Below are 25851 nucleotides of genomic sequence, written 5' to 3'. Positions count from 1 at the left end.
TTGAGATTAACTTCCGAAGGTTGTGGTCCTGACTGATACAGCAAGACTACAGGAATAAAGAAAAGACTGAGAAGGTTTGCTGAATGCTCCATGAGGAAGGTGTCAGGATTAATTTCTGAAGGTTGTGCTCCTGACACATCAGAACCACAGGAATAGAGAACAGACTGAAAAGGCTTGCTGGAGATAACCTCTTTGCAGTGTGCTGCCTCTGTCCTCAGAGATCAGCGGTGCCCCCTGGTTTCCACACGGATGGTTTCCTTGCTTTCTGCGCAGCGATGCCATAGCCCTGTCCCACTCTCCCACTCTGCTTGAAAGGTACATCTAGAACCCCTGCTCTTTCATTTCCAAATTTCTAAGTTGTGGGGGCTTTTTTGGGGTTTTGTTTGTTTCTTTTTTGGTATCAGGTAAAAATTTTCTAAACCAGACCTGCCTTCAGTTAGCGCCAAATTCGACTTTTAAATACTGGTGTACAAGTACTCCTGAGTGCAAAGGCTGGCCCTGTTTTTGCTGCTTACCAGTTAGGCAGGGTCCACCTGAGCTTTTCACTATTTTTTCAATGCTGTATATTCCTAGTGCACGTGCAGTGGGAAGAAACGGGAGACGACACTGCTTTAGTCAAGAGAACGCAGGCGATAGAGGAAGGGCACCGCACGAACTGGCAGGTGCAGCTCCTCCGCGCCCCAGGGGAGGGGCTGAGGGAGCGCCCCGGGCAGCCCGGACACCTCCCAAACCCCAACGCGCTGCTCCCGTCCTTCCTCCCTCCCTCGGTGCCGGGGGTTGCTCTCGGCTCGCTGCCCGGTGAGCCGGAACCCTGGGCGTTTCTCGTCAGGGAAGGCGGCGCCGTGAAACGAGATAGCTCCTCTACCAGGGAGGCCCCTTGCCCCATCGGAGCCCGCCCTTCAAGGGCAGGTGGCGCATCCCGGGGGAGCCTTCTTCCTCCGTCTCTTCCTCCACCTCCTAGCGCCGGTGGCCCGGAAGGGAAGCCCTGCCCCTCCTCCTCATCCAGCTCCCAGGTGACAGCAGCCATCTCCGTGCGTCCCTCTTCGCTGCCTCCCGCGGCTCCGCTCCACCTGTAGCGCGGCCGCGGGGCGGGCAGAAGGCGAGTGCCCCCCGCCCTCCAGCTTCCCTCCACCCGCCCTGCCTCCCGGGACGCGGCCGCCGCTTCCTCCCGCTCCGGCTGCGGCCCTGACGTCGCTTCCTTCCAACATGGCGAGGGCAGGTTGTTGCTGCGGCCGCCGCCGCCGGTGCTGATGGAGGCGGGCGCGGGCCGGGGGCGGCTCGGGGACTGACCGGCGCCGTCCGCGCACACACGCATCGGGGGCGGGAGGAGAAGGGAGGAGAAGGCTCCGTCTTCCCTCAGCCGCGGGGGTTGGCTGTCGGCGCCGCCCGGGCCCACCCCAGCCTCCCCCAGGGGAGCCGCCGAGCGGGTATCGGGACGCCCTGCGAGGGAGCCCTTCCCCCGCGGCCGCCGCGGGCCCTGGTAGTGCTCCCGGTGGGAGAGGCCGGTGCCCTGCTCTCACTTCCTCGCTCCACCCTGCTCCTCCTCCTCTCACGGCTCGATCGCGCCCATGTATGAAGGGAAGAAGACGAAAAACATGTTTCTGACCCGGGCCCTGGAGAAGATCCTGGCCGATAAGGAGGTGAAGAAGGCGCATCACTCCCAACTGCGCAAAGCCTGCGAGGTGGCACTAGGTGAGGCGCAGCCCGGGCGGGCAGGGAAGGGGCGGCCAGAGGTCGGGGTGCGCTTCGGGGCCCGCTTTGCCTGTGCGTGTTTGTGTTGCGGGGGGGCTGTGGGGCTTCTGGGGGAATGAGGCAGAAGGGCTGGCCGGCAGGGAAGGGCTGGGGGCAGTGGGATTGCGGGCTGAGCCGTAGCACAGGTTTGCGTCGGGCAGCACAGCCCCCCGGAGGTGTGGGCGCCCTGGGCTGCGGGCGAGCATCGCCCCTCGCCGGGAGCGGCCCCTGACAGCAGCGGCGAGGGCGCTGCGGCGCCTGCCGGGCTCTCCTCCTCCTCCTCCTTCCCTCCTCCTCCTCCTCCTCCCCGCTCGCAGGATGAATAGGCAGACACGGAGCTGAGCTGAGCTGACCTGGAAGCAGACGGCCGGCGGGGAGGGAGCAGGTGACAGGCAGCGGTGAGGGAGGAGGGACGGGTGCGGGAAGAGGGGGTGGCCGAGAGGGAGAGACAATGACACCAGGCCAGGTCTGGAGCTGGTGGCCCTTCAGAGCCAGGAGGAGGGCTGGAGGAGGAGAGGATGGTCCAGGAGATGTGCGAGGGACAGCCTTAGGCGAGTCGTTCCTGGTGGAGAAACAGCTGATGGGGAAGAGAGTTTCCTTCATGCATGGCAGAGCTGGAGCGGCCACGGATGATAACAGAATCACAGAGTTGTTAGGGTTGGAAGGGGCCTCTGGAGATCATCTAGTCCAGCCCTCATGCTGTTGGATTCCCAAGATGTGGGAATCTTTTGCCTGCTTCGGGCCGAAGGAGAGATGTTGGGTTTGTAGTGCAGCTGTGTCAGCGCCACCTCGTCTGGAAGCGTTCGGGAAGTACCGGTGCTGGATAGTACAAAGCACATGTAGGCATCCAATTACAGGCAGCTTAAAAGGACAACGTGGGCTTCACGATTCTGACATGAGTAGTACAGGCGGGGCTTGAACCTGTGTGGCAAAATACTGACAATATTTACTGGAAGACCTGTTTCATTTAAGTAATTCGTAAATGGATTATGTCCCTCCCTTTCTAGTGTAATTGTTTCTGTTTTGGAGGTAATTATCTTGATTTTGTACAGTAATAATGTAAGTTTAAATGGATTTGTTTGAAGATAACATTAAATTGAAACTTGCTTGTTCTAAAATTAGTATAAGTAATTTGAAGTTGTTCTTTTGTCATTCTGTTAATTCATATGTTAGTGCTTACTTTAAAAAAAAAAAAGTCCTTCATTTCTTTGTCTGTGAAAGATCCTGACAAAGGGAGGGGCAGAAATAACCATTCTTCAGCTATTTATTTCTTCTTAATTAAACTCGATGAGAAATAGGTTTTTTCTTGCATTCTTCATACATCAGAGTGGTTGACAATAATCTTATTATTTATACAGATGAGATTAAATTGATTACCCTTTGGCCCTTCTGTTGACTTTAGACTGTGCATTCCAGTTAGAAATAGAACAGAGAAGTGTTTTTTTAATTGTTAAACTGAATTTCTGTCCAATCTGTATGTCATCCATAGAATTACACGCTGGTATTAAGCCTGTGTTTCTGTTGTACTTTATTTCAGTAGCTTGATCTGTCTTAAGTATCATCCAAATCCCTCCGAGCATGGCTCCATTGTGTTCCACAGATTACAAAGCAAGCCCTCTAGACTGTACAGTCTGCCTCTTGTGTCAAGTAAACTGATTTGTGCAAGGAGACCCTCAAGCACATACCCCAGCAGTTTCTATCCTACAGCTTCACTGAATCCTTCTCCTGTGGATCTGATTGGGGCTTAAATGGGAAAACAATGTGCTGTGAGTATAAAAATAATTAAGGCAGGAAAGAAGAAATGCAAGATTGTGTGTACTACCTTACATGTATACAGGGGCTTCGTCAACTTGAAAACTATCAGACATGATGTTAACTACTATAGAGGCTTATTTAATTTTTTTTTTTTGTTACAGCACAACAAAATACAGCTGGTGATTGTAAATTTAGCATGATCCATTGTCTGGTTTTGTGCGTGATCGGAAGTAGCAATATGTAACTCCTGAGTAAAGTAGTGCTCGTGTCTGTCTATAAGGAAATTTTCGGAGAAAAGTACATATCGTCCATATTTCACATACAGTACAACTGGCTGTTAAAGCTGAGCTATGGTTTTTGTAGCAGGATTTGAAATAGGATGCCCATGTTGTGCTCTGTCCATTTAGCTCCTCATCTGTTGCGACTGCTTCTTTGCCACATTAAGCAGACTTACTACTCCTGAGAAATTGCTTTATTTTGAAGAGCAGCAACATTAATGATAAAAAATTAGTAAAATTTTAATTTAGAGTTGAATTTAATTTGGTGCTAAGTCTGTCAAAGTCTAACTTTACAGTTGTATTGGATTTTTTTAAATGGTAGTTAAATAAAAAGTAGCTTTAAAAAATCATGGCAGTGCATTTGTATTTCCAAATCCATACCTCCATATCTTCCAAATCAACATCTTTTTTTCAGTCTGAGTATTTAATTGATTAGTCTTCACTGATGTTATCTGTGTGCTCCATTAAGATAGTTTTTTTTTCCAACTGCATGACCAGGGAAATGTTGCTTTTTATTTACTACTAGTAATAGGTCAGATATTCTGACTAGTAGTTGTTACTAATTCAGGCTTTTTTTGTTTCATTCTCTAAAGCCATTATTTACACGGTTTTATATTGTTTGTGTAAAATTATCTATTACTGAAGTATTTGGTAAACAAGCAATGATCAGAAATACAGTATCCCTGTACAACAGGCAAACTAATAGTAGCTCTGCTTTTTAGATTGAATTTAACAAGCAGTATTTTAAGAATCTTTAATGCTCTCTCTTTGTAATTTTTAATCTCCATATATTTTCTTATAAATCTGTTAAATTCTATTAAGATTATACATCACCTATTTTTAATTTGTGAATCTTAGGGAGAAAAACTTTGCAACATTCCAGACTGTGGCAGTTTGACCTCTGAACAGGTGTTAAGATGAGGTCCTTCTAGTATGACCAGTTTTCTGGTGATTTTTCTGGTGATTCGAAAAATTATTATTAGAAAGCAAAACATGATTTGAGTATTGCAACCTGAATTTTAGATGTTCTCTGGCTTTTCAACTGGGATGAAATTAAGCCTGATACTTGTAGGGTCGTGTATTTGATGATTCACCAGGTTGTATCTGGGTTTATACAGAACAATTGAGTTTAATTTAACTTTGTTCTTTCTGAGACGTTTTCTCTCTATGTGGAAAACATAATATTTCTTTAGTCACCTAATGAAGTACAATACAAAGCTCTAAATTAGCCGTTTACTTTCATAGTAACAATTCTTAATCTGTGTAACAAATGAGTTTATCCTTGAAATTGTCCATTTGGAGAAAGCATCAGGCAGCAAGCTGTGGAAAGGATTAGGTTTAGAAGCTCCTTTTCCAGTGAGTTACCTCCACTGCTGTTTCTGTATTGCTTTTCAGCCATGCTACAGTCTAGGAAACCTTGCAGTAAACATACTGTGTTTGCATAAACAATGAAAGGTCTTATGGGAAAAAAATCCTCATCTGAACATAAAGTTGTTAATAGGCTGAACAAAAGTTGTTAGTGCATCGTGTCAAAATCTGGAGCATGGATTTGTCTCCCTGAAAAGGTAGTTTCAGAGCACTCAGCTGGGCAAACCAGAATGCCCTGCTTGTATAAAGTCTGCTTGTTCAACTGTAAATCAGGAGTCAAACAACTCTTCCTTAAAACTCCAAACCACAAGTAATCCGAAATTATATGGGTATGTCCCTAGTATGTACTCCATGTGCTGCCTGGAGTTCTGGAACTACCAAGTGAAGAGGGCCAAAACTTAATTTGAAAAGTTTCTTAAGTGCTTCTTGTATTGTTTATTTTAGTCTCATGCAAGGCTCCTGCTGGATGATGTAGGTGTCATGCAGTGTGAACGTGGCATCTCCGTTCAGTTTGTACTGCTTTTACCTGTACATGTAGGATGATGGAGCAGTGGGCTGTAATTAAGCACTTAGTTTCTCTGAAAACAGGTAATGCCTGGAGTAGAATTAACCCGGAGGTGTGAAGGTTCATCTGTGTCCTTACCTGTGCAGATCTGCAAATGGCCTCTTACCTACTTGGGTTTTTCTGTCTCCCTTTTTACCTTTCCTGGTTTCATCTTGTGTCCTTTGCATATACAAGCAGTTGTGATACATGAGAATGAGTGTGGTTAACAGATACTCAATACAGAAATGTGTGTATATGTTGGAAACTCTGAGTGCATTGGAAAGTACCTTCCTACACTATAAAGAACAGTTAAAATGCATTTTGAAGGCCATAACTGTGATACTGCACTGAAGTTAATTTTGCTGGAGAAGTTGTGGATGAGCTAAATTCCTGTTTGTATTTTGGATAGTGCTGTTCATGGTAGGCTGGCTTCTGTTTTCCATGAAAACTAGTTGTCCTTTTCTAGAAACTGGAGGTCAGAATTTTTGGAGTCTTTTCTATACTGGTTACAAAGAGATTGGTATTGCAATATTGTGTCTTGTCTTCATGTGCATTTATTTTCACAATGTACAGGTCACTATTGTCCATAAAAATTTTTTTCTGGTTGTAATTGTCCATCTGAAACACTTATTTTTAAGCAAGGAGGATAAATGGAGATTTCATGCTAGTAAAAACCAAAATGTATGTTATTTAAAAAAAAAAAACAAAAACCCCTGAAAACTGCAGCTGCCCTTCCCTACTTTTGCTTGCTTTACTGAACTTGGGCTTTAACTAGCAGGCTTTCAGTGTGGTTTAAAATCTCATCTACTTTTGTAAAGATTTAAAATTTGGCTTGGTAACAGTAAGGTTTGTTTGGCCCTTTTTAAACTGTTTTCCAGGTTGCCTTCAGCATTTGATATGTAAGGTGCTATTTATGTAGAATTTATGGGGCTAATTTAAGGAAAGTTGTGTGTATTTAGATATCTTGTTTCAAATGTAATCAGATCTTGGCTGTGCAGAACGGCAGTGCTGATGAGATTTAATCTCTTGAGAAAGGGGATGGTTGGCAGGATATATGTAAAAACACTTTTCTAGAAAACAGGGTGGATTGTATCTGGGTCAGAGAAATGTTAATGGCGAATGAATATCCAGTACTTGGGTTTTGTCTTGGAAGTTAAAAATGGTATTTCTTTTGGGTAACTTTGGCTTTATCCTGAAATTTGTGTTCGATTAAAGTCTTTAATATTTTGAAAGTTTGAACATTGATTTTCATGTGCTTTTAAAATTTAATCTTGAAAGACTTCAACATATCTTGGTGACACAGGACAGCTTTTAAATACCTGTGTTCTGCTGCATATTTTTGAGCCTAAATTAGATTTTTGAATCTTAGAATAAGAAGTTTTTGCCTTGTGACCAGATGCATCTGTTTCTTGTAAGAACTATCTTTACTGTCTTGTGGAGTTTTGGTCTAGTTGATTCTTCTTCCTGTACTCTTTTCCAGTGTGTAACTGTTGTGATTGTAATATTTTCCTTTTTTGTCTTGGTTCTTGTTTCCGGCTAACAGCTGTGTCATTTGTTCAGGATGACAACTGTGTCTATTCTTATGTGTCTTCTTCATATACAAATAAGAAAAATTAGCTCAACTGTTGACATCAGTTGTACATTCCAGACTTTTTCTAGAATCCTTCAGAGAGTAGTCATTATTGAGATAGTATTTTGATAATATCTTCTAAACATGTAAACTTGTGCAGTTGTCAGGAAGGATTTTGGTGTTTATAAAGACAGAAGCATCAACCGTTGGTGCCCTAGTCAGTCTCCTGTTCTTGGCAAACATCCTAGGTGAAATCACGGACTTAGATAAGTAAGGCTTGTCTTTTTGGGGAGCACCTAGCTGTCACTTTGGGGGATTTATTGGTGTTGATACTTTCATCAGGTTGCTGATTAGTTTGTACTTCAAATGAATGCTGCCAGGAGCTTGGGAAGCAAGACCTGCAGACTTGCCCATGACTCTTATTCTATTCTGAAACAGCCAGTGCTAAATCAGTGACTCGAATGGACAGGGGAAAAAAGTTTTGGGTTTTCTGTATCCAGCTGGAAAGCTTTCCTGCGTGATGTGTAAATTGGTGGTTTGCGGGGGGAAAATACTCTGGCCTGTGAAAGACAGCTACTGTCAGTGGAAGTTTATAGGCTGGAGAGACTTGGGAAACAGCTCTGCAAATTTCAAGGAAGGAGGGAGATATCATGGAAATACAGCTGAGTAAGAGGTTAGATAATTTTTATCTATAAAGGAGGCAGACCTTTACTATGTGTGTTTAAAAGACAAAAATAATGTGTAGTAGCTGGTAGTCAAATGCATACAGACCAAGGAGTATTCTGTGCACAGTTCACAGCCTGTAGTTCTTTCCCATAAGTAAGCAGTAGAAGAAACTCTAGGCTATATCTAGGCAAAACAGACCTTTAAGAAAAATCACATACAGGAGTTCTCCAAACAACCAGGGAAAACATAAATTGCTTCTGTGGGATTTTATAGAAAGAGATTATTGTACAAGGATAATTGAGAAAATGATGGTTGGCGTTTCTGTGAAAAGTATTTAATATGGTAACCTGAAATGAAGAAGAAAACACAAAACCCCAAACCTGCCAAACACCACCACCACCCCCTGCCCCCAGCCTATTTAATTTATAGATACTGTAATAGAATGCAGGGCAGTGTTAAAAAAAAAAAAAAGTTTTTGAGGGATAAGGTAGATGATACTCGTTATATGATGCTTTCCATTTTCAGTGTAAATATAGAGAGAAGCTAAAAATAGGTCTGTCAAGCCCCAAGAGTATGAAATACCTGGCACAATTCCCTTATTGATTTCTAATCAATCTTTGGACACTGAGAAAATTCCAAAGGACTGGAAGACATTTGCTACTGTGCCAGCATTGTTACAGGGATGACCTAAGTAATTGCTAGTGTACTGCCTTAATGTTGCTCCCAGGCAAAGTAGTGGAGTGACTGATACATATGTCTGTGGGAACAAAACTGTCAATCAGCAAGGATTTGAGAAAGGTTTTTTAAATAATTTTTTTTAAAAGATAGGTCCTCTACCAGTTTTAAAGTTTGGGGATAGATTATAAGGCATTTTTACAGCTTACTAGTCTTCTGTAATTATGTTCTTCAGTTCTTAACTTTAAATGATTAGAAGTAAAAATTGCCAAACTGGTAGAAAAATGGTTGATAACATTTCATTTGAATTGATAAATACAAACAGATTTTGATGTGAGGGGCTATTTTGTGATTTTTGGTTGGTTAGTTTGGTTTGGTGTTTTTCCTACTCTGTTTTTCATGTTGCTTGTTTCCAGTCTACCCTTGGTAGCTTTTAGGTATTCTTCTTGATGTTGGAGATTTTGCTTGGGCTTCTTCAGGGGTTTCTGGTTTTGGTGGTGTTCGTTGGTTTTCTTGAAGTTTTAAATGTATCACTAGATTATGAGATTTCAGTTGGGAGGCAGGAACTTCTTTTAAAAGAAGTTGTAGTCTTGAGGAAGTACTTGTTACAGTGCCGTGGTCAAGAGCAGTTTAAAAGCTTGGATAGGGAATGTGGAAGTTGTACTAACTGTACATTACACAGCTGGTTTCACAGGCATGGATGTGTTTTTTAAGTCCACACTTTTTATTTTAGAATTGTATAAACAGTTTAATAGCATAACTGCATTTTTCCAAAACCAAAGGTATCTTTTAGTAAGACATTTAGGGCATCATTGCTTTGGACTTTTTTTTTTTTAATGACTTGGAGAAGGTTTGATTTATTTTTTTTTCCCTGTCCTTCTGTTTCTGGTACTCTATTGTGTGTACTCACGTGGTACAAAATTGCACAGTTATTGATGTTACACTGTATATTACTTGTTTTTGTTCAAATGGTTTATGTTTGCTGTTCAGTGCTCTTCAGGTTTTTTTTCATCTCATGTATTTCTTATGTTAGAAAATTGTATTTTGAAGATAATTGAAGTTACTTGCCCTAGAGATAAATTTATTCAAGCTCTCTTTTTTGTCTACTCAAACACGAAGATAAATTTCAAGAAAATGATCCATTAATAATACCAATTCTGCACATTACTGCCTTTAGCACTTGCTGTTCTAGTAATCTCAACAGGTTTGTAATGTTATTCCTACTTTTCAGTTAAAAATAAAAGTGTAATTTGGTTTATAAATATTTCACATGAAGATATTTTAGCCAGTGTTGGATCCAGGAGTGTGTTGTTTATTTTTTTTTTTTTCACTTGAAGTCACTTGAAGTGACTCCTAGGTGTCAATTTGCACTGCAGTCGGTTTAAATGACCAACATGCTTCAACATTGCAATCTGCAGCTTTGCAGTTTGAGAGAAATGAGGGAGGAGATATATTTAGAGTTTGAAATTGAGATAAAGCTATTGAGCTATTTACTGAAGATATTAGCATTTTATACTACAGTCTAAGCTGTCCAGTTGAATAATATGAGGTAGACTTTTGAGTTTCAAATCTGTAAATTAAAAATAAGTAGCATGCCACTGGTATGATTTCTTTGGTAGCTTCCCATCATATTTTAGTTTTCAATCTGTCCTACAAATTGATGCAGATATATTTGCACAGAGCAGTGTACTTTTAATGCAGGTTGTAAGAATAAACTAAGGGGAATGCCCTTCCAAGTAAGGATAACTTTTGCAAAGGTGTGGTTCTGTTGTGTGTAAAACTAACACACTGCTGCATGCCTGAGAAGTGACCTTGCAGGTGTTAGCGGTCAGTATAAAGCTCTGGGTGGTCCTGTTACCTGTGCAGCAGGCAACATAAAGTCACAGAGTTCTTTCTGCTACACAGGAAAGCTGGAAAAGACAGAGTCTTGCTTAATTTGGCTGATGAACTGTGATGTGTGCAAGAATGCTGGCATGGATCTTGTGTGGAGTGTAGGAAAGTAGATAGGAATAAATTAACCTTTGTTTTCATTATTCTGAAATGGAAACAGATCTTTTTAACCTTAAGCAAAATTGTTGCTATAATAGAACAGCTGCCTTTGCATGGAAGTTTCAAAGCTGAATTAAAAACTAAGTGTCTGAGAAGTGTGATTAAAATTTTCTTCACCTACATCAAAATGAGACACTTGGATGTTCTCCACTTGTGATTTAAGATACGAAATCTGATTTTGTGTGATTATGCATATAAATAGAATTTTGCTGTAAAGAGAAATAGTTTGCTTCTTCAAAATTGTACCTAACACTGTGGGATATAAAGTCAGTGGTGTTTGGAGAAGCTTCAGGTTTGTATCTTAGCCTCTTTTTCTCTTCCTCTGTGCACCTAAGCTTGACCTCCATCCGTGAGTCTTGTTCAGAACAAAATCTGTGTTCAATTTATTAACAGCCTTTTATATTGAAGGAAAGGCAGCACTTAGACCATTCTTTCCTTCACCCTATCACATAAAAGCTGAAGCTGCTGTCTGCTTGATTGCTGTCCAGCCTTTTCAGTGATGAGCTTGAGGCAGCTGACAATTTCTTTGACTGACTGCTGTAGTTTGTAACAGTTTTTATTTAACAGTAATTACTTTTACTTTCAGTGATCTTGTGCCTCTCCTGCTTGTTCTTTAAGAGCACTTCAGGACACGTGGTTAAAAAACTGTAAATATAACTGTGTTGTTAAATAAAAAGAATTTGCGTAGTCAATGCAAGTACATTTTTTCATGATACTACATTTAGAACTATGGATCCAGTGGATTTGGTAAATATGGAACTTAATGCCTAAAATTCTTCACAGCTTGGTAAGCAGTGGTAAAAGAAGCACATTCTTGTAGCATGGCTGGCAACATGAGTTAAAGTTAATAATACTTCAGTAGAGTTAATAATACTGTGTAGTGGTGGCCTTTTAAATAGCCGTCCACTTGCTGTCTTATGGGCATCTGAGAAAAGGAAGAATAGTTGTCATATGAGTAATTGTCTTAATTTATGCAGTCAGAACTTCTAAAAATTTTATTTGATGTAAATAAAAGAACATGGAAAATTGAGATTTCATTGTATTAATAATCAATGCATATGTGCTATACTGAAGGCAGTCACACTGTAGCTTTCAATAATACTCATTCTTATGTTCTTTCAAATATCTTACTCTGAACTGCTTCCTATATCAGCACTTCATGAAGAAACAGGACTTCAGTAACAGTATGGTCACCTTGAATGCTTCATTTAAAAGAGCTCACATCAGGACTTCTGATTTAAAATCTGAGCTTTCTAATACAAGTTCAAATTTTTGTTTGGGTGAAAATTGTAAATTGATATGGTTGTAACCTTTTTGGGGGGCATACCACAGACATAAAAATAAACTTAAGTCCATACTTTGTTATCCTTTTTTGTTTCCTCTATCAAATATAACTATGAGTTGTGAGTTTTTTAAACAATCGTTATTAAATTGTAGTCTTCTGGCCATCATCTTGTAGCTGGAAAAGATAATGATTTTCTTATAGTTCAGAGCTACAGTAGGAGGGAAATGGCTTAGTGCTCTTTTAATTAGAAGGTTACCAGTAGTATAATTCATGTATAGACTTACATGTGACCTTTAAAGTTTTAGTGTCTGAAATGAGTAAGAGTCTTGCAGTGTCATGTGTTTTGTTGCTTTCAAAGTTACTGTAGTGAGCAGGCTACTTAATGGGAGTATGTTGGGGGCTTGTTTTGGTTTTTTGTAGTTTCTCTCCATATCATGGACTTAAAATTACCTGCTATTTAAGTCTGAAATAAAGGTTTGTAATCTTCAAGTTTTAGATTACCATTTAAACTAGTTATTTCCAAAAGGGAAAAAAATAATTGCACTCAAATATCTACAGCAAGATTAAAAAGAAAGCATGGATTCTCCCCATATCACGAAGGGATCTTTTAATTTGATTCTTAAACCTAGACACTGCACAAGACCTTACTGTCCTTAGTTGCATCTTGTTTTTGACAAATCATGGTTCTGGTCATTTGACAGAATAGAAATAGACCTCATACACAAAAAATTTGTGCAAAAAATGTTGCAGGAAATGATTTTTTGTGTTGTTAGGAGGATAATTAAAAAGCCTGAAGGTTCCCTTTTTGCAGGGTATAGGAAGGCTTACTACCCATTGTTTGATCAGCTTTAAATCTGGATTTTATTAAAAAAATATTCTAGCAGTCAAGATAAATACCTATTTTGAGATGAAGATGCTCACATAACTGGCTTATTCCATTTTATTCCATGAATCAGTTCTGTATACATATTCTCTGTGTTCTCTATGTATATTGCAACTATTTAATATGTTGCATACTTATGTTTATGGAGGGCACAACAGAGGTGTAATTACTTTTATTGCCTTGGGTAATATGTGAAACTTGTATGTGATAGTAGTTTGTTGTAGCTGGCTATACTTGAAAAAAGTATGGAATAAGGATGCATCATCACTGCTTTGCATGTGTGCTTAATCCTGAAAAAAAATTCAAAGGAATATTCAAAGGATCATGTTACATGACAAAATCTACTGAAGAGGTGGGCTGTGTGAAGAGGGGACACGTAGCTTTTGTTCATACTGCCAAATGATCCAGAAACAAGACTGAGAAACATAATGATAGTCTTGTTCTGCAGCAGCAGCCTTTGCCAGAACAAATACACCACATTAGTAAAACATTTATTTCAGTCTTCATTTGTCACCAACCAAGCAAACGTCAAATAGAGCACAGTAGAAAATAACAAGTCTCAAAAAATAGTTTCATCAATAGGTAACTCTGTCGAAAAGAAATGTATGCTTGTTTATATATGAATTCGAGAAGTCTTTAAAAATAGTCAGTTGAGAAAGTATCAGTGGATTTAAAATAAGGCTGCTATCGTAGGCCAGGAATAAGAAGGGATAATTTGTGGAAAATTCTTAATTCCACAGCATTAATTATAAAGGTAGGAATGTTTAATTTGCCATACTTGGTAGAAAGCTTAGTCATGATAGGTAAATACATTCAACTGCATTGACAGGTAACACTGAGTTAAGATGTATTGAGCAGCTCTTGTGTCCTTCTTGAGCAGTACCCAGGAATTGGTTTAAGATACAGCACCTGAAGAGCTCACCTGTAACAGTGAGTAGTCTCATCACTGTATGCTCAAACATCATCTCCAAATTAGCTTCATAGCAGTCATGAAAAAACTCACTCAAGGCCATTTCTTTTATATCAGAAAAACTAACATGAGATCGAGGGATCAAAATGCTTAGAGCTGATTGTTTGTCAGGTGTTCTGTTAACAGCTGGTGGTGAATATCAGCTATTGATAAAAGCTCATCAAAGCTTTGTGGTAAAGCCAGTATGAGCAAATAGCAAAGAAAACACACCCATATCCATATTGCTTGTAAGTGATAATGGTATCACAAAATTATTTCAGGAATACAAAGATATTGAAGAAGATGAAAATGCATTATTTACCTTTTTGCTGCGGAAGCTGAGGAAGTTTCCTATAGAGCAATGAAAATGAATGACTTGCAAAAAAAAAAAAATCTCAATTTGAAGTCTAAACTAAAGATCCTATTAACTTACTAGGATTAGGAGTTTTTTAAAGGGCCTCAAATCTGAAATTGCTGGATTGTTTAATAAAACATGTAAGATTTTTAACATGAATTAAATTTCGTTAATTTCTAACACAGGAACGGGAGGTGCTAAATGTTACTAGAGCCAGTGGTTTGGGTTTTTTGTAAAAAAAGATTCCAGGGATATGAGGGATAAAGAAATCTTGAAAGCTTCAGCCTGGCAATTATGAACTGTAGCAAATAATAAAGCTAATGGAGAACAGAATGGATGTGCTGTGGTGAGGAAGAACTGGTGGGGACTCCTCTGAGGGGAAGCCTGTCATCTCAAGTCGGCAGGGCAGTCATTGAGTGTATAGGTAAGTGTAAGGTAATACAGTTCCACAGTGAACCTCAACCAGGTTGCACAGCCAAGGTTCTGAAGGTACTGAGCTCTCAAGGATTATATATAATCTATTTTCCCTACAAAGAGGTATTTCACTTCTATAGAGGTTTGTGGTGTTTTGGGGTGAATGGTGAGGTTACAATGGTTAATTAAGGAAAATACTTAACAGAGTGAAAAACACCTGCCGTAGGCAGCAGCTGTGCTATACTGACTAACTCCGTGATCAAAGGGCACTGGTTGGGTGCTGCTGAATGCAAACTGACCTATATGGAGGGGGAAACTGTTTGAAATTGTTGGTGCACAAACGTGGGCCCTAAATAAGACTTACATCCGTCAAGAGGGTGTATGGCATTGAATTGCTGTGACTGATTTCATCAAAATATTGATTTCTTTGTCAAAATGACAAGTATGAAAATAATAGAGAAAACAAATGAAGCTGTTAGGCTGCTTTATAAAGATACCACATGTTCCATGTGCAGTTTTGCTCTCTGCTGCCTTCTTGATGCAGAAGTCAGCAAGGATGATTGATAGTGTGGAATGTCTTGCAGAGGTTATCAGACAGACTTCTTCTTGTTCCCTAAAGGGAAATAAATGAGAGATGGAGGTAAAGGAAGTTTGTAAAATTGTAAGCAGCATAGACATGAAGAGAGAGTAACTGATTGTAATTTCTCATAATGCAAATACAGAGATCTTGTAAGGAACCTAGCTTTTTTAAGTAAAGCAAAAAAAAGTTCCTCCCTGCGGCTTGTAATTGCATTCATCCCAAAACTTAAAATGGTTTGAAAAGTGATTAAGTGAAAATTTAACAAGGGGTGTCAAACCTGCAGGAACAGTCTCTGCACAGGAAGAGTAGAAGCCACAGATGGCTAAATACTGGTAGGAGGGAACTATTGCAGCATTCCTGCCCTGCTTTTGTAATCTGCATTTACTTGAGCATATGCTGTTGGCCATTCCTGGAAGCAAAATGAAGACTGGATATCAAGGATTTAAGAAAAACTTGGTGTTCTTGTATCTTTCTGTCCGATACAGTCAGATATTTTTAGATTTCATTTCTGTGTTTGTTCTCCAATTCTAAAAGCTCTTATGGACTTTATTTAAAAATCTGGTATAGGGATGCTCTGTTCTTGTTTGCATCTTCAGACACTGATCTGCTTACGTATTTCATGAAACATTCATTGTCCATTGAACTTTCTTAGATGCCTTCATTCCTCTTGTTTGAAATTTATTTTTCTACTATGTCTGCACTTCATGGTGAAATAGGTTTTGAGCTGGGTAATTCAAAAGTTCAAAGCTATACTATTTTTTATTTATGTAGGAGAATGCATGGTTAGCTACAAAGAAAATATTTTTTTTTCTTAATTAAATGGACTGGAGCTCCTGCATTCAAATTCCTGACTTATGACATGAAATGATGATTGAAAATGCTGATGTTCTGGGAATGACATTATGAACTGAAGATAAACTAATTCTAGAATTAAACTTTGCATGTAGGTGTAAAAAGCTGTGTTGTATCTGAAGTAGGAAGAACAGAATGCTTGTATAACACAAGGAGAGCCCGGCTGTTGCAGAATATACTGTAGCTTCATCTTTCCAAGTTAGGTTTGGTTAGGCCTTGAAATTCTGATTTCGTAAAGAACCCAAGTAAATAAGTGAAAATAGTTTTTGTTTCTTTTGAATTTTTGGGAGTTAATGTAACCGCAACACTTTATGTATGCGACTGGAATACTGTCATTAAAATAGAAGGGTATTGGTGCTGAGAAGAAATTGAGAAACTGACTTTGTGACTTAAATTCATATTTTTTACTACTTCTGTTACTACATTGTTCATGCTGTCCTGAGAATGTAACCTCTTGAAGCAGGACACAATTAAAGAGTAAGATGCCTAGGATTAGAGGCCTTCATAGGTATTTGATCTCCTGTATTCCATAATTGTTGTTTAGCTCTCTGCTGGCTTTGGAGAATGCTTGGGAAAATTCTGAAGCAGACATCCTGGTCCATCTGCTGCATAGCTTCCTCAGCTCGTAATGGCAGTGGCAGCTTGCATTTACAAGAGGTCAGGCAGACAGCATGCATGAAAACATGCAGGGAGAAACATGAATCCTAGATGGAATGCAACATTTTGTGTTTCTAAATATGGGTTCTGTTGAATGTTCGGGATACTTTTTTCAGTTGTTAAAGGAAACCATTAAAATGGTAATTACAGTTTAAGAGTTAGTCAGATACTTAAGAGACTTGTTTCTGTTAAACCTTCTGTTAATTGCGTTGCTTGACTGCAAGTGAGTGTGCAGAAATTTCTCTCCTATGGGGATAGATATGGTGGAATAATCCAGCAATTACATTGCAGAGGCGTGAGATAATTTCGTACTATCAGGTCTTTGATTTTTTTGAGGTTAGACTATTCATGTTTGCCTGCTTTGAACTTAAAGGTCAAATTTAAAGATGATCTTCAGAGAGAAGTTCATTGTGTCCCTTCAGATGAGATACAAATCACAGGATTTTGTTCTAGATGTATTTCATTTCAGATAAGCTTTTGCAGGCGGGTGGAAATGAATTGATTAAAAATGCTGTCCCTACCTCAAATGTAATCTTGTCTGCAAAATTTGTTTCCACCTCTGACATACATACTTTTTAAAAAATTATTACTATTTTTGACAGAAATCCGCACTTTTTCAAGCAGAGGAATGTGCTTGAGTTTCTGATTTTAAGAATGAGTGAAACTAAGGTGTTCAGTTAAAGGAGTGGAAAGAAGGGAAGCCAAACTTGATATGAAAAGTCACAGTGTACATTATCACAAGCTTGTTTTCTTTGTAAGACACAATAGATACTACATTTCGTATCTGGTGGCTTTCACCAGAAATGTCATGCATAATCAATTATGTTACATTAAGTTTGCAGAAGAAGAACTGAGGCTACTTTTGACTTCTCTAAATTTCAGAGAGCAACATATCAAGCTGCTGTGGCAAATCAAGAATTATTGATGACTCACATTCTCTCGAAATAGAAACATGCTTCACAATTTTAAACAACAGAGCTACTGGTTTCCTTGTGGCTAGGAGGAAGCATAAACCCACCATGCCCAGAGAGTATCTGCAGCCCTGCTCTTGCATGCAGTGCAAGCTACAATTCTGCTGACTGGAACAAATACTCAATCAAGTGAAGTAATGAATGCTTGAGAAAATTGATAGGAGGACTGGATGTACTGAGTCTCTCTGCAGAGAGACTGTTGAGAATATCTGTCTGTCCTGATTTTTCACTCTGTTTTCTCTTTGATGAATATGCTGACAAACTAATGTGTGCCATCAGTTGACTCAGGTAAACAAGAGTTGGGTTGAGTCCCCTTATCTTGCATGAACTATTCTAGAGAGACTAGTGGAGTTACATATTACTTCTGACCATTAAATTCTGCCATCCTTTGAGGCTTAACCTTGCCCCCCTCCCTTAAATTTGAAACTTAATTCAATTAGTAGATTCCCAGCTCTTTTTATGAGGATTGCAAGTGTTTGCAGGAATTCATACAGAGTGCTTTGTAATGTAGGGTAGCATTGACAGAGGTGGTGTAAAGTCTCACTTCTGACAAGAATTATGCTGATTATAATCACTATGTTACAGAATTTATGATTGGTAGTCAGTTTCATTTACCTCATGTGCTACTTAGTTGGCAGCTATGCATCCTTGCAAGAATATTTGAAAAATCAATTCCTGAGGCAGAGAAGCTGCGTTTTATGGTTTATTTAGGTTTTGTTTTGTCTGTTTGTATCCAAAGACTTGCAATACTTTTCTTAGTCCAACGTGTGCTATTTTCATGAGAGACATTGGTGAGAATCTTTTTGTATACTGATCTGTATACTGTTGTGCTTGGTGAAATTGGTTTTCTTTAAATTATAGTTATTTGGACCTAAATAATTGCAGTGTGCCCTTTGATCAAACTGTTTTCGGAAGTCTGTCTTATTTTTCTGTTTCTTGACAGTTTTTTGTCCTCTCATATTCTTCAATAAAGAAATAAATGACCTCCCTCAATGCACATTTTCATATTTCCACATTGAATTTCATTTGCTGTTCTGTTATTCCAATCTGTTATAACTTAACAACCCATATTTCCCCAGCAGTAGCAGTAATACTGAGTAAAGCATTTGTTTTCTTCCCCATCCTATAATTCACCGCGTGGTAAAACCAGGTTTAGGAACTCATCCATGTTGTGGGATTTTTTTTTTTTTAAGTCTTTTAAAATTTAAATTAAAAATATCAATATTTATGTTCTTAATTCTGTTTTACTTTGTTACATTTTAACTAGTAAAGTCCCTCTGCAATTCTATAGCAAGTGTGCAAGATGGTTGTACTGGCTTAATATAGATAGATGATGCGGGAGGAAAGGGATATTAAGTAGCAACTGATTTTTCGCTGTTCAACACACTGAACAGCATTGTAAATTTTTGTTACTGAATAGTCTTCTGAGTAGTAGTTGACTCGTTCGTGTGCATAGAGCATTGTATGCTACCTTCTTTCTTTAAGCAGAAAAAAGTTTAAAAAAATAATAAAAATACCTGAGTGAAGTTAGTTTATACTGTTCTTAAAATGTGCTGCCTGTCTCCATTTGAAGAGCTGTTGTTGTGTTGCTGGGGTTGTGTGTAGCCTATAGAAACAGAATTTACACGACTCACAAGAGTTTTAATACATGACATGAGAAAAGAGTCAGAAAAACTATACACATTGTAAATATGAGGAATATACAGCTGCAGGCTTTCTCCCCCTTATGTGATAAAGAAACATTATTGTCCTGTCAAAACTTTACTTCATTACAAAAATAGTAGTAATGTTGATGCAACATAGTGGATAGACCTTCATAGGGTTTTGCAGTATATTTATTCCAGTACATTTTTTCGTATACACTGCAATGGGCATTTCTGTTGCAGCTTTTCTTTCCCAAAACATGTGATGCACATGAGGTATGGCAACTCAGGCTGGTGTGTAAGTTCAACAACAGTGAGTTGAAATAGCTCTCTGACCTAATGAAAACTAAAGTTGTCAGGCTCTTTAAACACAGTGCCTTGGTAGTTATTGTGTAAGGAGATTGCAGATACAGACAGTGGAATAGGAGGAACCATATTTTTTGATGGTCACCCTCAGGTAGACTGGATTAAAGCAGATTGGAAAACTGTCTCTCTAGGCAAGATCCTTTTCACAGTCTAGTTAGGTGAGTATTTGGTAAGCAACCAAACTGGTTTTATGTTAGTGGACCTTTTCAGCAACTTGTACCACCAGTCCTGAGCATGAAACAGATTCACAGAGGTTTGTGAGAGGAGATGCCAAAGGCTGGCACAAGGTATTTGAAAGGAATGCCCTGCTTGATTAAACTAAATACGTATGTATTACAAGTTACTCTTGTAACTGTTTAAAGATGTAAATAAAAAGTCTATTTCCATTCTTTGATATTGATCTAAGAAAAAAACATAAATTTGGATGTGACTGGGAGTTTGCTGTAGCTTTAATAAAGGATGACCCATATAATAATGAGGGGAAGCAGAGGATTTACTGCTGTAGGAAGTGAGCTTTTCAGCCACATGTTAGAAAATAAGTGCTATTAAGAATGACTGTAGTTCAGTTAGCCTTGGTAATGTGTGACCTATATGTGTGTCACCACTCCTCAAGTAGTGAAGCAACTTGACAGTAGTCTCAACTTGGTTTAGCAAATAGAAGGATTATTATGGGAAATCCAGTTATAAAACCTCACTGGATTGAATTATTCTGAATTAATTTTAAGCAGAATGAGGCCACTAGAGTAATTCCTGCTTTTGTATAGATTTGCCAGTGATTCTGTATTTGAAAATGTCATATCTAATAAACTGAAGGAGCAGGTGCTAAGTTTGCCTGAACTAAGACAGATTGTGCATTCAGATTTCTAAATTTATACCGGAGTTGCATATTCCTGAATGGTGTATTGTGAGCAGGGCTGGGGAGAACCTGTAGTTCTGTCTTGGTGCCATCTAAAAATGGCTAAAAAGAAAACTGAGAATAAAGGATAAGATTGCTTCAAAGATTAAAAAAAAGAACAATAAGGAGCATGAGACATAAGGAGTTTTGAAGTGCAGATTTAAAAGCAGAGAAGCACTTCGACAGTACTTGCTGCGAATCTGTAGCATATCAGAAAATATGGCATGGGAAGTAATAACAGATATTGTTCCTTTCCTCTATTAGCACTCTTCAAAGGAATTAATGTCATCTAAAGTTGAAGCACTCTACCAAAGTCTGTGTTTGTGACTTTTGAGTTTGGACTTTATGTGCATGTAAATATTTCTCTACATGATTCAAAGGTTATTACTCCATGTTTTTCAAAGACAATGAGATATGACTTCTCATACCAAGGAAGCATTTCACTTGATTAGAGGGTTTCAAGATTTTGTAGAGCACAACGAGGAGGATTTACATGGAATTTCATCAAACATTATCAAACTCAAAATATAACTGCTGTTTTTTTAGAATGCTGCGTTTTAAATTAACCTGCTTCCTTGGTTACTCTTTCAATACCTGTAAACATGCAGTTGCAGCAGTGTAATATGTTGGAATGGAAAGCAAGTGGAAATGTTCAAATATACTCCTGAGATTTTTGTATTTGTCTGTACAGGAATTAGGTTATATAAATGCTAAATGAAGACCACAGCAGTGATTGTCTTAAATCTGTACAGAACTTTGCTGTTTTCTGTCCCTGTGCCATAGCTGTGTGAGCTGTAATTCTACAGACAGAGGAAACTAGGTATAATGAAAAGGTGTAATTAACACCAGCAAGACCCCACCAGCAAGAGCCAGCAGTTGTACAGATGTGTGAATAAACTATAACTGAAGGGCTCTACTAAAGTCTGGGCTCAGGAGTTTTGAGAGGGAAGAAGCACTCATGATATTTTACAATGGGGAGAATGTACACACGTAAAATTCACATTTTGATGCTATATTGTGCTTGTACTTGCATCTGCATTTCTTCCAATCCCATTTTTCTTTAGGTTAGCTGGATTTAAACAGAACAAAAGCTGCATCCTAAAGGTCTAGTGCCACTATCAGCTTCTTCTTGGACTCCCAAAAATACACTTTGTTTGTCCATCTTCTAGACAGTGTGTTGAAGAGCATTTGAGGGAAGGGAGGGGAGATCTCTGTTCGTTCTGGAAGGTATGGAAAAAGCTATTTATAATATTTAGAGGAAGACATAGTGGTGTGATATGTATCTCGGGAATTCCATTTAAGAAACGATTTCAACATTCATAATGAGTTGTTTGTTCTGCAGGCAACCCAAAATGTTAATCATTTCAGTACTATCTTTCTGTAATGAATTTCCATACAATGTTACCAGTTTTAGGCAGGTCAACCTGATTTGATAATCTAGGGGAATAGATTAGTGTAAGCTAAACTGTTATAATTATTCTGCTGGTTTGAGATCCCAGTGAGGCTTTTTTAAAGCTTTCATTTTTTGTCTGTTTGCTATTGCATACACTGATACTCCATTGACATTGCAGATAGGTGTATTAAAAGTTAATGAAGTTAATTATACTTCTAATTTAGCAGTTTTACTGCTAGAGTTAAAAAAAGAAATAGGACAGGAAAATACCATAATCTGAACTTGACAGTTTTCCATACCTCCTTAGTATGTTTCCTTAAATTCCTTTCCAATATAAAAGTGAAAGATAATGAAACTGGGGTGGTTCACAGTTCAGAGGCAGTGACACAAAGGCTCTATGGGAACAAGAAGAGTGGTCAGCTGGAAGCATCAATAAAGTCTGTATGTGTGTTCTGGACACTGTCTCTTGGCAAAACATAAGATTTGTGGAAGATCTGTAAGTGGTTAAGATGTTAGGGATAATGTTTGGGTAAAAGCAAGTGCTAAATTTTCAGGATGTATTTTTACATAAACTTACTGTTTTTTCTTAGATGTACTGACTTAGCAGAAATTGCCCACAGAGAGCAACTTTCTTAGTGTAGTGGAGCTCGAGTTAAAAACAGCTGTATGTTTCTCCAATTCCATTATTTGGGCTCCTTAGATGTAATTATTTTAGGTTTTTTTCTGAAGTCTGTTAGTCCCTTTTGGGTGTTAGTACTTTAGCTGAATATATAGGAGACTTTTTTACACTGCTTGAAGCTAACACATATCCAGAAATTAGGTTTGAGATATTTCCTAAGAAATATATTCCAATAACCCGGTTTGGGGAAGAATGTACTCAGCATGATCTGTTTGGAATTTCATCTCATTGAAGAGAAATTTGTTTTTTTGTTCCTGTCTAATTTATATGCCTTTACTACTCTAAGTTCAAATTTGGTACTTTTTAAAAATTAATCTGTTACCATATGTGTAATAATCTTATTATATAGTTGGGAGTGTCGTTAATTAAAGTTGCCTTCAAATAAGTATGGAATTTAAAGTTTTATATTGCAGAGTTTTTGTATACCTTGACATGGAGAAGGGTATTGTGAGTGTTGTTAATCAGGCAATATGTGGGGTCTTTTAATCATTTAGTTGCCACAATATTTAGTATGATATTGGAGACATTTACTAGAATATTTGAATGGAAGAATGTAAGCAAAGTCAATTCAAGCAAAGCTTTAATGTTTTAATTTGATTTCACCTTTTTTTTCTTTTTAATATAGATAGTGATGCAATTTAAATTCATCTTCACTGCTTGTTCCTTGGATCTTATCCACCTGCTTTGACTTGAAAGAATTGAATGCAAATTGCTTCCTTCTCACAGTAGTCTTCTATGGTATAAGTCATGGGAACTCCAAACATGGACTCGTTTCCTTGAATTATTGCAGCCTGTGCTGCTTTGGATAGTTCTACCTTCTGATTACCCAAGATGGTTACTGTTCTTTAAAATGCCACTGCTTACTGTCTTGAATTCATTATATATTTAAAAAGCTTTTATTCTGATGCTTACAGTGAGTGTTAGGCTTCAGATGTGCATATCCTTGTGGAATTAAGAATTATGCATGTGGTTCTCTGGCAGGTAGCATCAGTTGTTTAGAACGTTATGTATTATGGGAATGTAATATGTACTTGTTTTTAAATACAATTCTGATGCAAGAATGGAAAAATAGAATGAGAAATGTATTAAATACTTTCAGATGTGTGGGGTTTACCTAGCATCGTATTTTGTAATGAACTTGTAAAGTATTTTTCCATTTTATGGTAAATAGTTTGCATTTTTCCCAGTAGTAAGTTCCATAAGAATCCTTTTTCCTGTAATGTATTGTACAGTTTGATGTTGATATCATGGAACTTAGCTCTGTGTGGCTTTTCTAAAGGTAATGGTTTAGTTATTCCTTGCTTGATGAGATTGTTATCCTTGATTTCTGCCAAATTATAACTCTAGAATATTTCTACTTCACTTAGTATGGCAACATATTTAGGTAACCAGAAGGAAATAATACCTAAAGATACTCATTTGAAATGTAGGTTATTAGAGATGCCCTTTAATGATTAGTTAAGGTTTAAAGCATACTTTGAGTTGGATACAGGAGGGTAAACGGTGAATTATTCTTAAATTGGAATTTTGTTCAGTGTCATAATCCAGTGTTGCCCACAGCACCTACTTGACCTAATTAGCCATTTTGATGTTGCTATTTGGTGTTACTGTCATTACAGAGAAATCTGTTAATTTTATAGTTGCAAATAAGATTTGCTGGCTAAAAGGTGTTAAAGGAAGAAAGAGAAAACTGGAGACTAGTTTGGTTTTTTAATACAAAAAACTATGAGCAGTCTGAAGACAGTAAGGAAAAGTGTTCAAACAATATGTTAAAAGTAGTGAATTAAAGCTGGAGAGGTGAGAATGAAATTATGGGTGCCTGTTGTGGTTTATTTCTGGCCAACCACTAAGCCCCACACAGCCTCTCACTGGCTTCTATCAGAGAGAGATATGGAATGGTAAAAGTGCAAAAACTTTGGGTTAAGGTAAAGACAGGTTAATTTAAAAAATAAAATTATTTTAAAAGATAGAAAATGGAGAGAAATTACGACAAAAATCAAACCCAAGAAATGTGTGATGCAAAAAAAAAATGCAGTAGCTCACCACTAGATGACCAATTATCAGCAAGTCCCTAAGCAGCAACAGGTAAGCTGTACACACACCCCATGCCTCAGTTTTTTATTGCCGAGTGTGATATTCTGGGGAATGGAATATCCCTGGGGTCTTTAGGGGTTGGCTGTTGTGACTGTGTCCTCTCCCAGTTCCGTGGGTATCCCCAGCCTACTCACTGGTGGGGTGGAGTGAGAAACTGAAAAAAGCTTCGACTTTCTGTAAGCACTGCTCAGCAATGACTAAAACATTCCTGAATTGTCAACGGTGTTACCAGCACAAATCCCAAACGCAGCACCGTGTACAACCTACTGTGAAGAAAATTAGCTTAAACCCAGACAAAACCAACAACAAAGGTCTTATATGTTTTCAGAGATTTCTCTGAAGTTATGATGGTCTATAGAAGTGTAGATGAAATGAAAAATGATGTTGAAACTCATGTACATGACTCATTTTGCTTGTTTGGTGAAACAATTGATGCATACCATTGTAAAACTGCAAAATAATTTGTCTCTTTGATCAGCTCTAGCTTCGCTGTGCCAAAAGCTTCACGTATTTCCATTCATTCTGTCATAGAGGTCACAGAGTTCTATAGAGAGGTCTTCTGGAGCTGTGTGTGAATAGGAGATTCAGCAGGGGTTTATTTTGTCATTTCTGCTGCACTTTTAAATAATTACAATTAGTTCCATTTTAGGGCACTTGATCGTTTCAGTACCACAGAGTAATCTGAGCTGTTTTTCACAGTAATTCTTTGTTTACATTGCAGATAATATAGAGGAAGCTATTGTCCTTCCCTACAGTTTTCATCCCTTGTTTTAGCATCTTACATCCTCTTTATTTCTTCCCTCCCAGAATGAATGGTAATTCTGAGATAAACCTTTCCAGCTCTGAGATTCTCTCTGTTGCAGTTTTGGTTGTATGTTGGAGAGGGCGAGAGCAAATTAAGGACTGTTGCCAAGCCTGGCTTCATCTTTTCTAGCTAATTTTTAGTTCTGCAGGGATTACTTTTTCTCATTTTAAAAAATGCATCAGTAAGTGTTCTGATTCATCTGTCTTTAACAGATTCTTTATCTAGCATGAGAATTGTTAGTTACCTTTCTTATAATCTGATTTTCTGCTGATAATGCTTCCTACTGGATACATGACCATGAAATTGCACTGTGATTAACTTGTGTTCTGGCATCGAGCAGAGGGAGCAATGAGAGTGAAAGAAATTAGGTTTTCTCTATTCTCAAGGGTAAAAG

The 25851-nt window shown here is 38.5% G+C and overlaps 1 protein-coding gene across 1 annotated transcript in view; it reads left to right on the top strand.

The window, feature by feature from the left end:
• Positions 1-1500: 1500 nt before the first annotated feature.
• ARFGEF1 (ARF guanine nucleotide exchange factor 1) overlaps positions 1501-25851 on the top strand; it is an 84524-nt gene continuing 60173 nt past the window's right edge. The window contains exon 1 of the mRNA XM_014873011.2: positions 1501-1692. Within this exon, the coding sequence (XP_014728497.1) occupies positions 1569-1692 (124 nt within the window). The 5' untranslated portion in view covers positions 1501-1568. The remainder of the gene's footprint in view (positions 1693-25851) is intronic.

Source organism: Sturnus vulgaris, chromosome 1, assembly GCF_052056855.1.
Source record: "Sturnus vulgaris isolate bStuVul1 chromosome 1, bStuVul1.hap1, whole genome shotgun sequence".
NCBI classification, from domain to species: Eukaryota; Metazoa; Chordata; class Aves; order Passeriformes; family Sturnidae; genus Sturnus; species Sturnus vulgaris.
The sequence above is the reverse complement of the archived record's forward strand: the minus strand, read 5'-3'. Positions and strand labels throughout refer to the sequence as shown.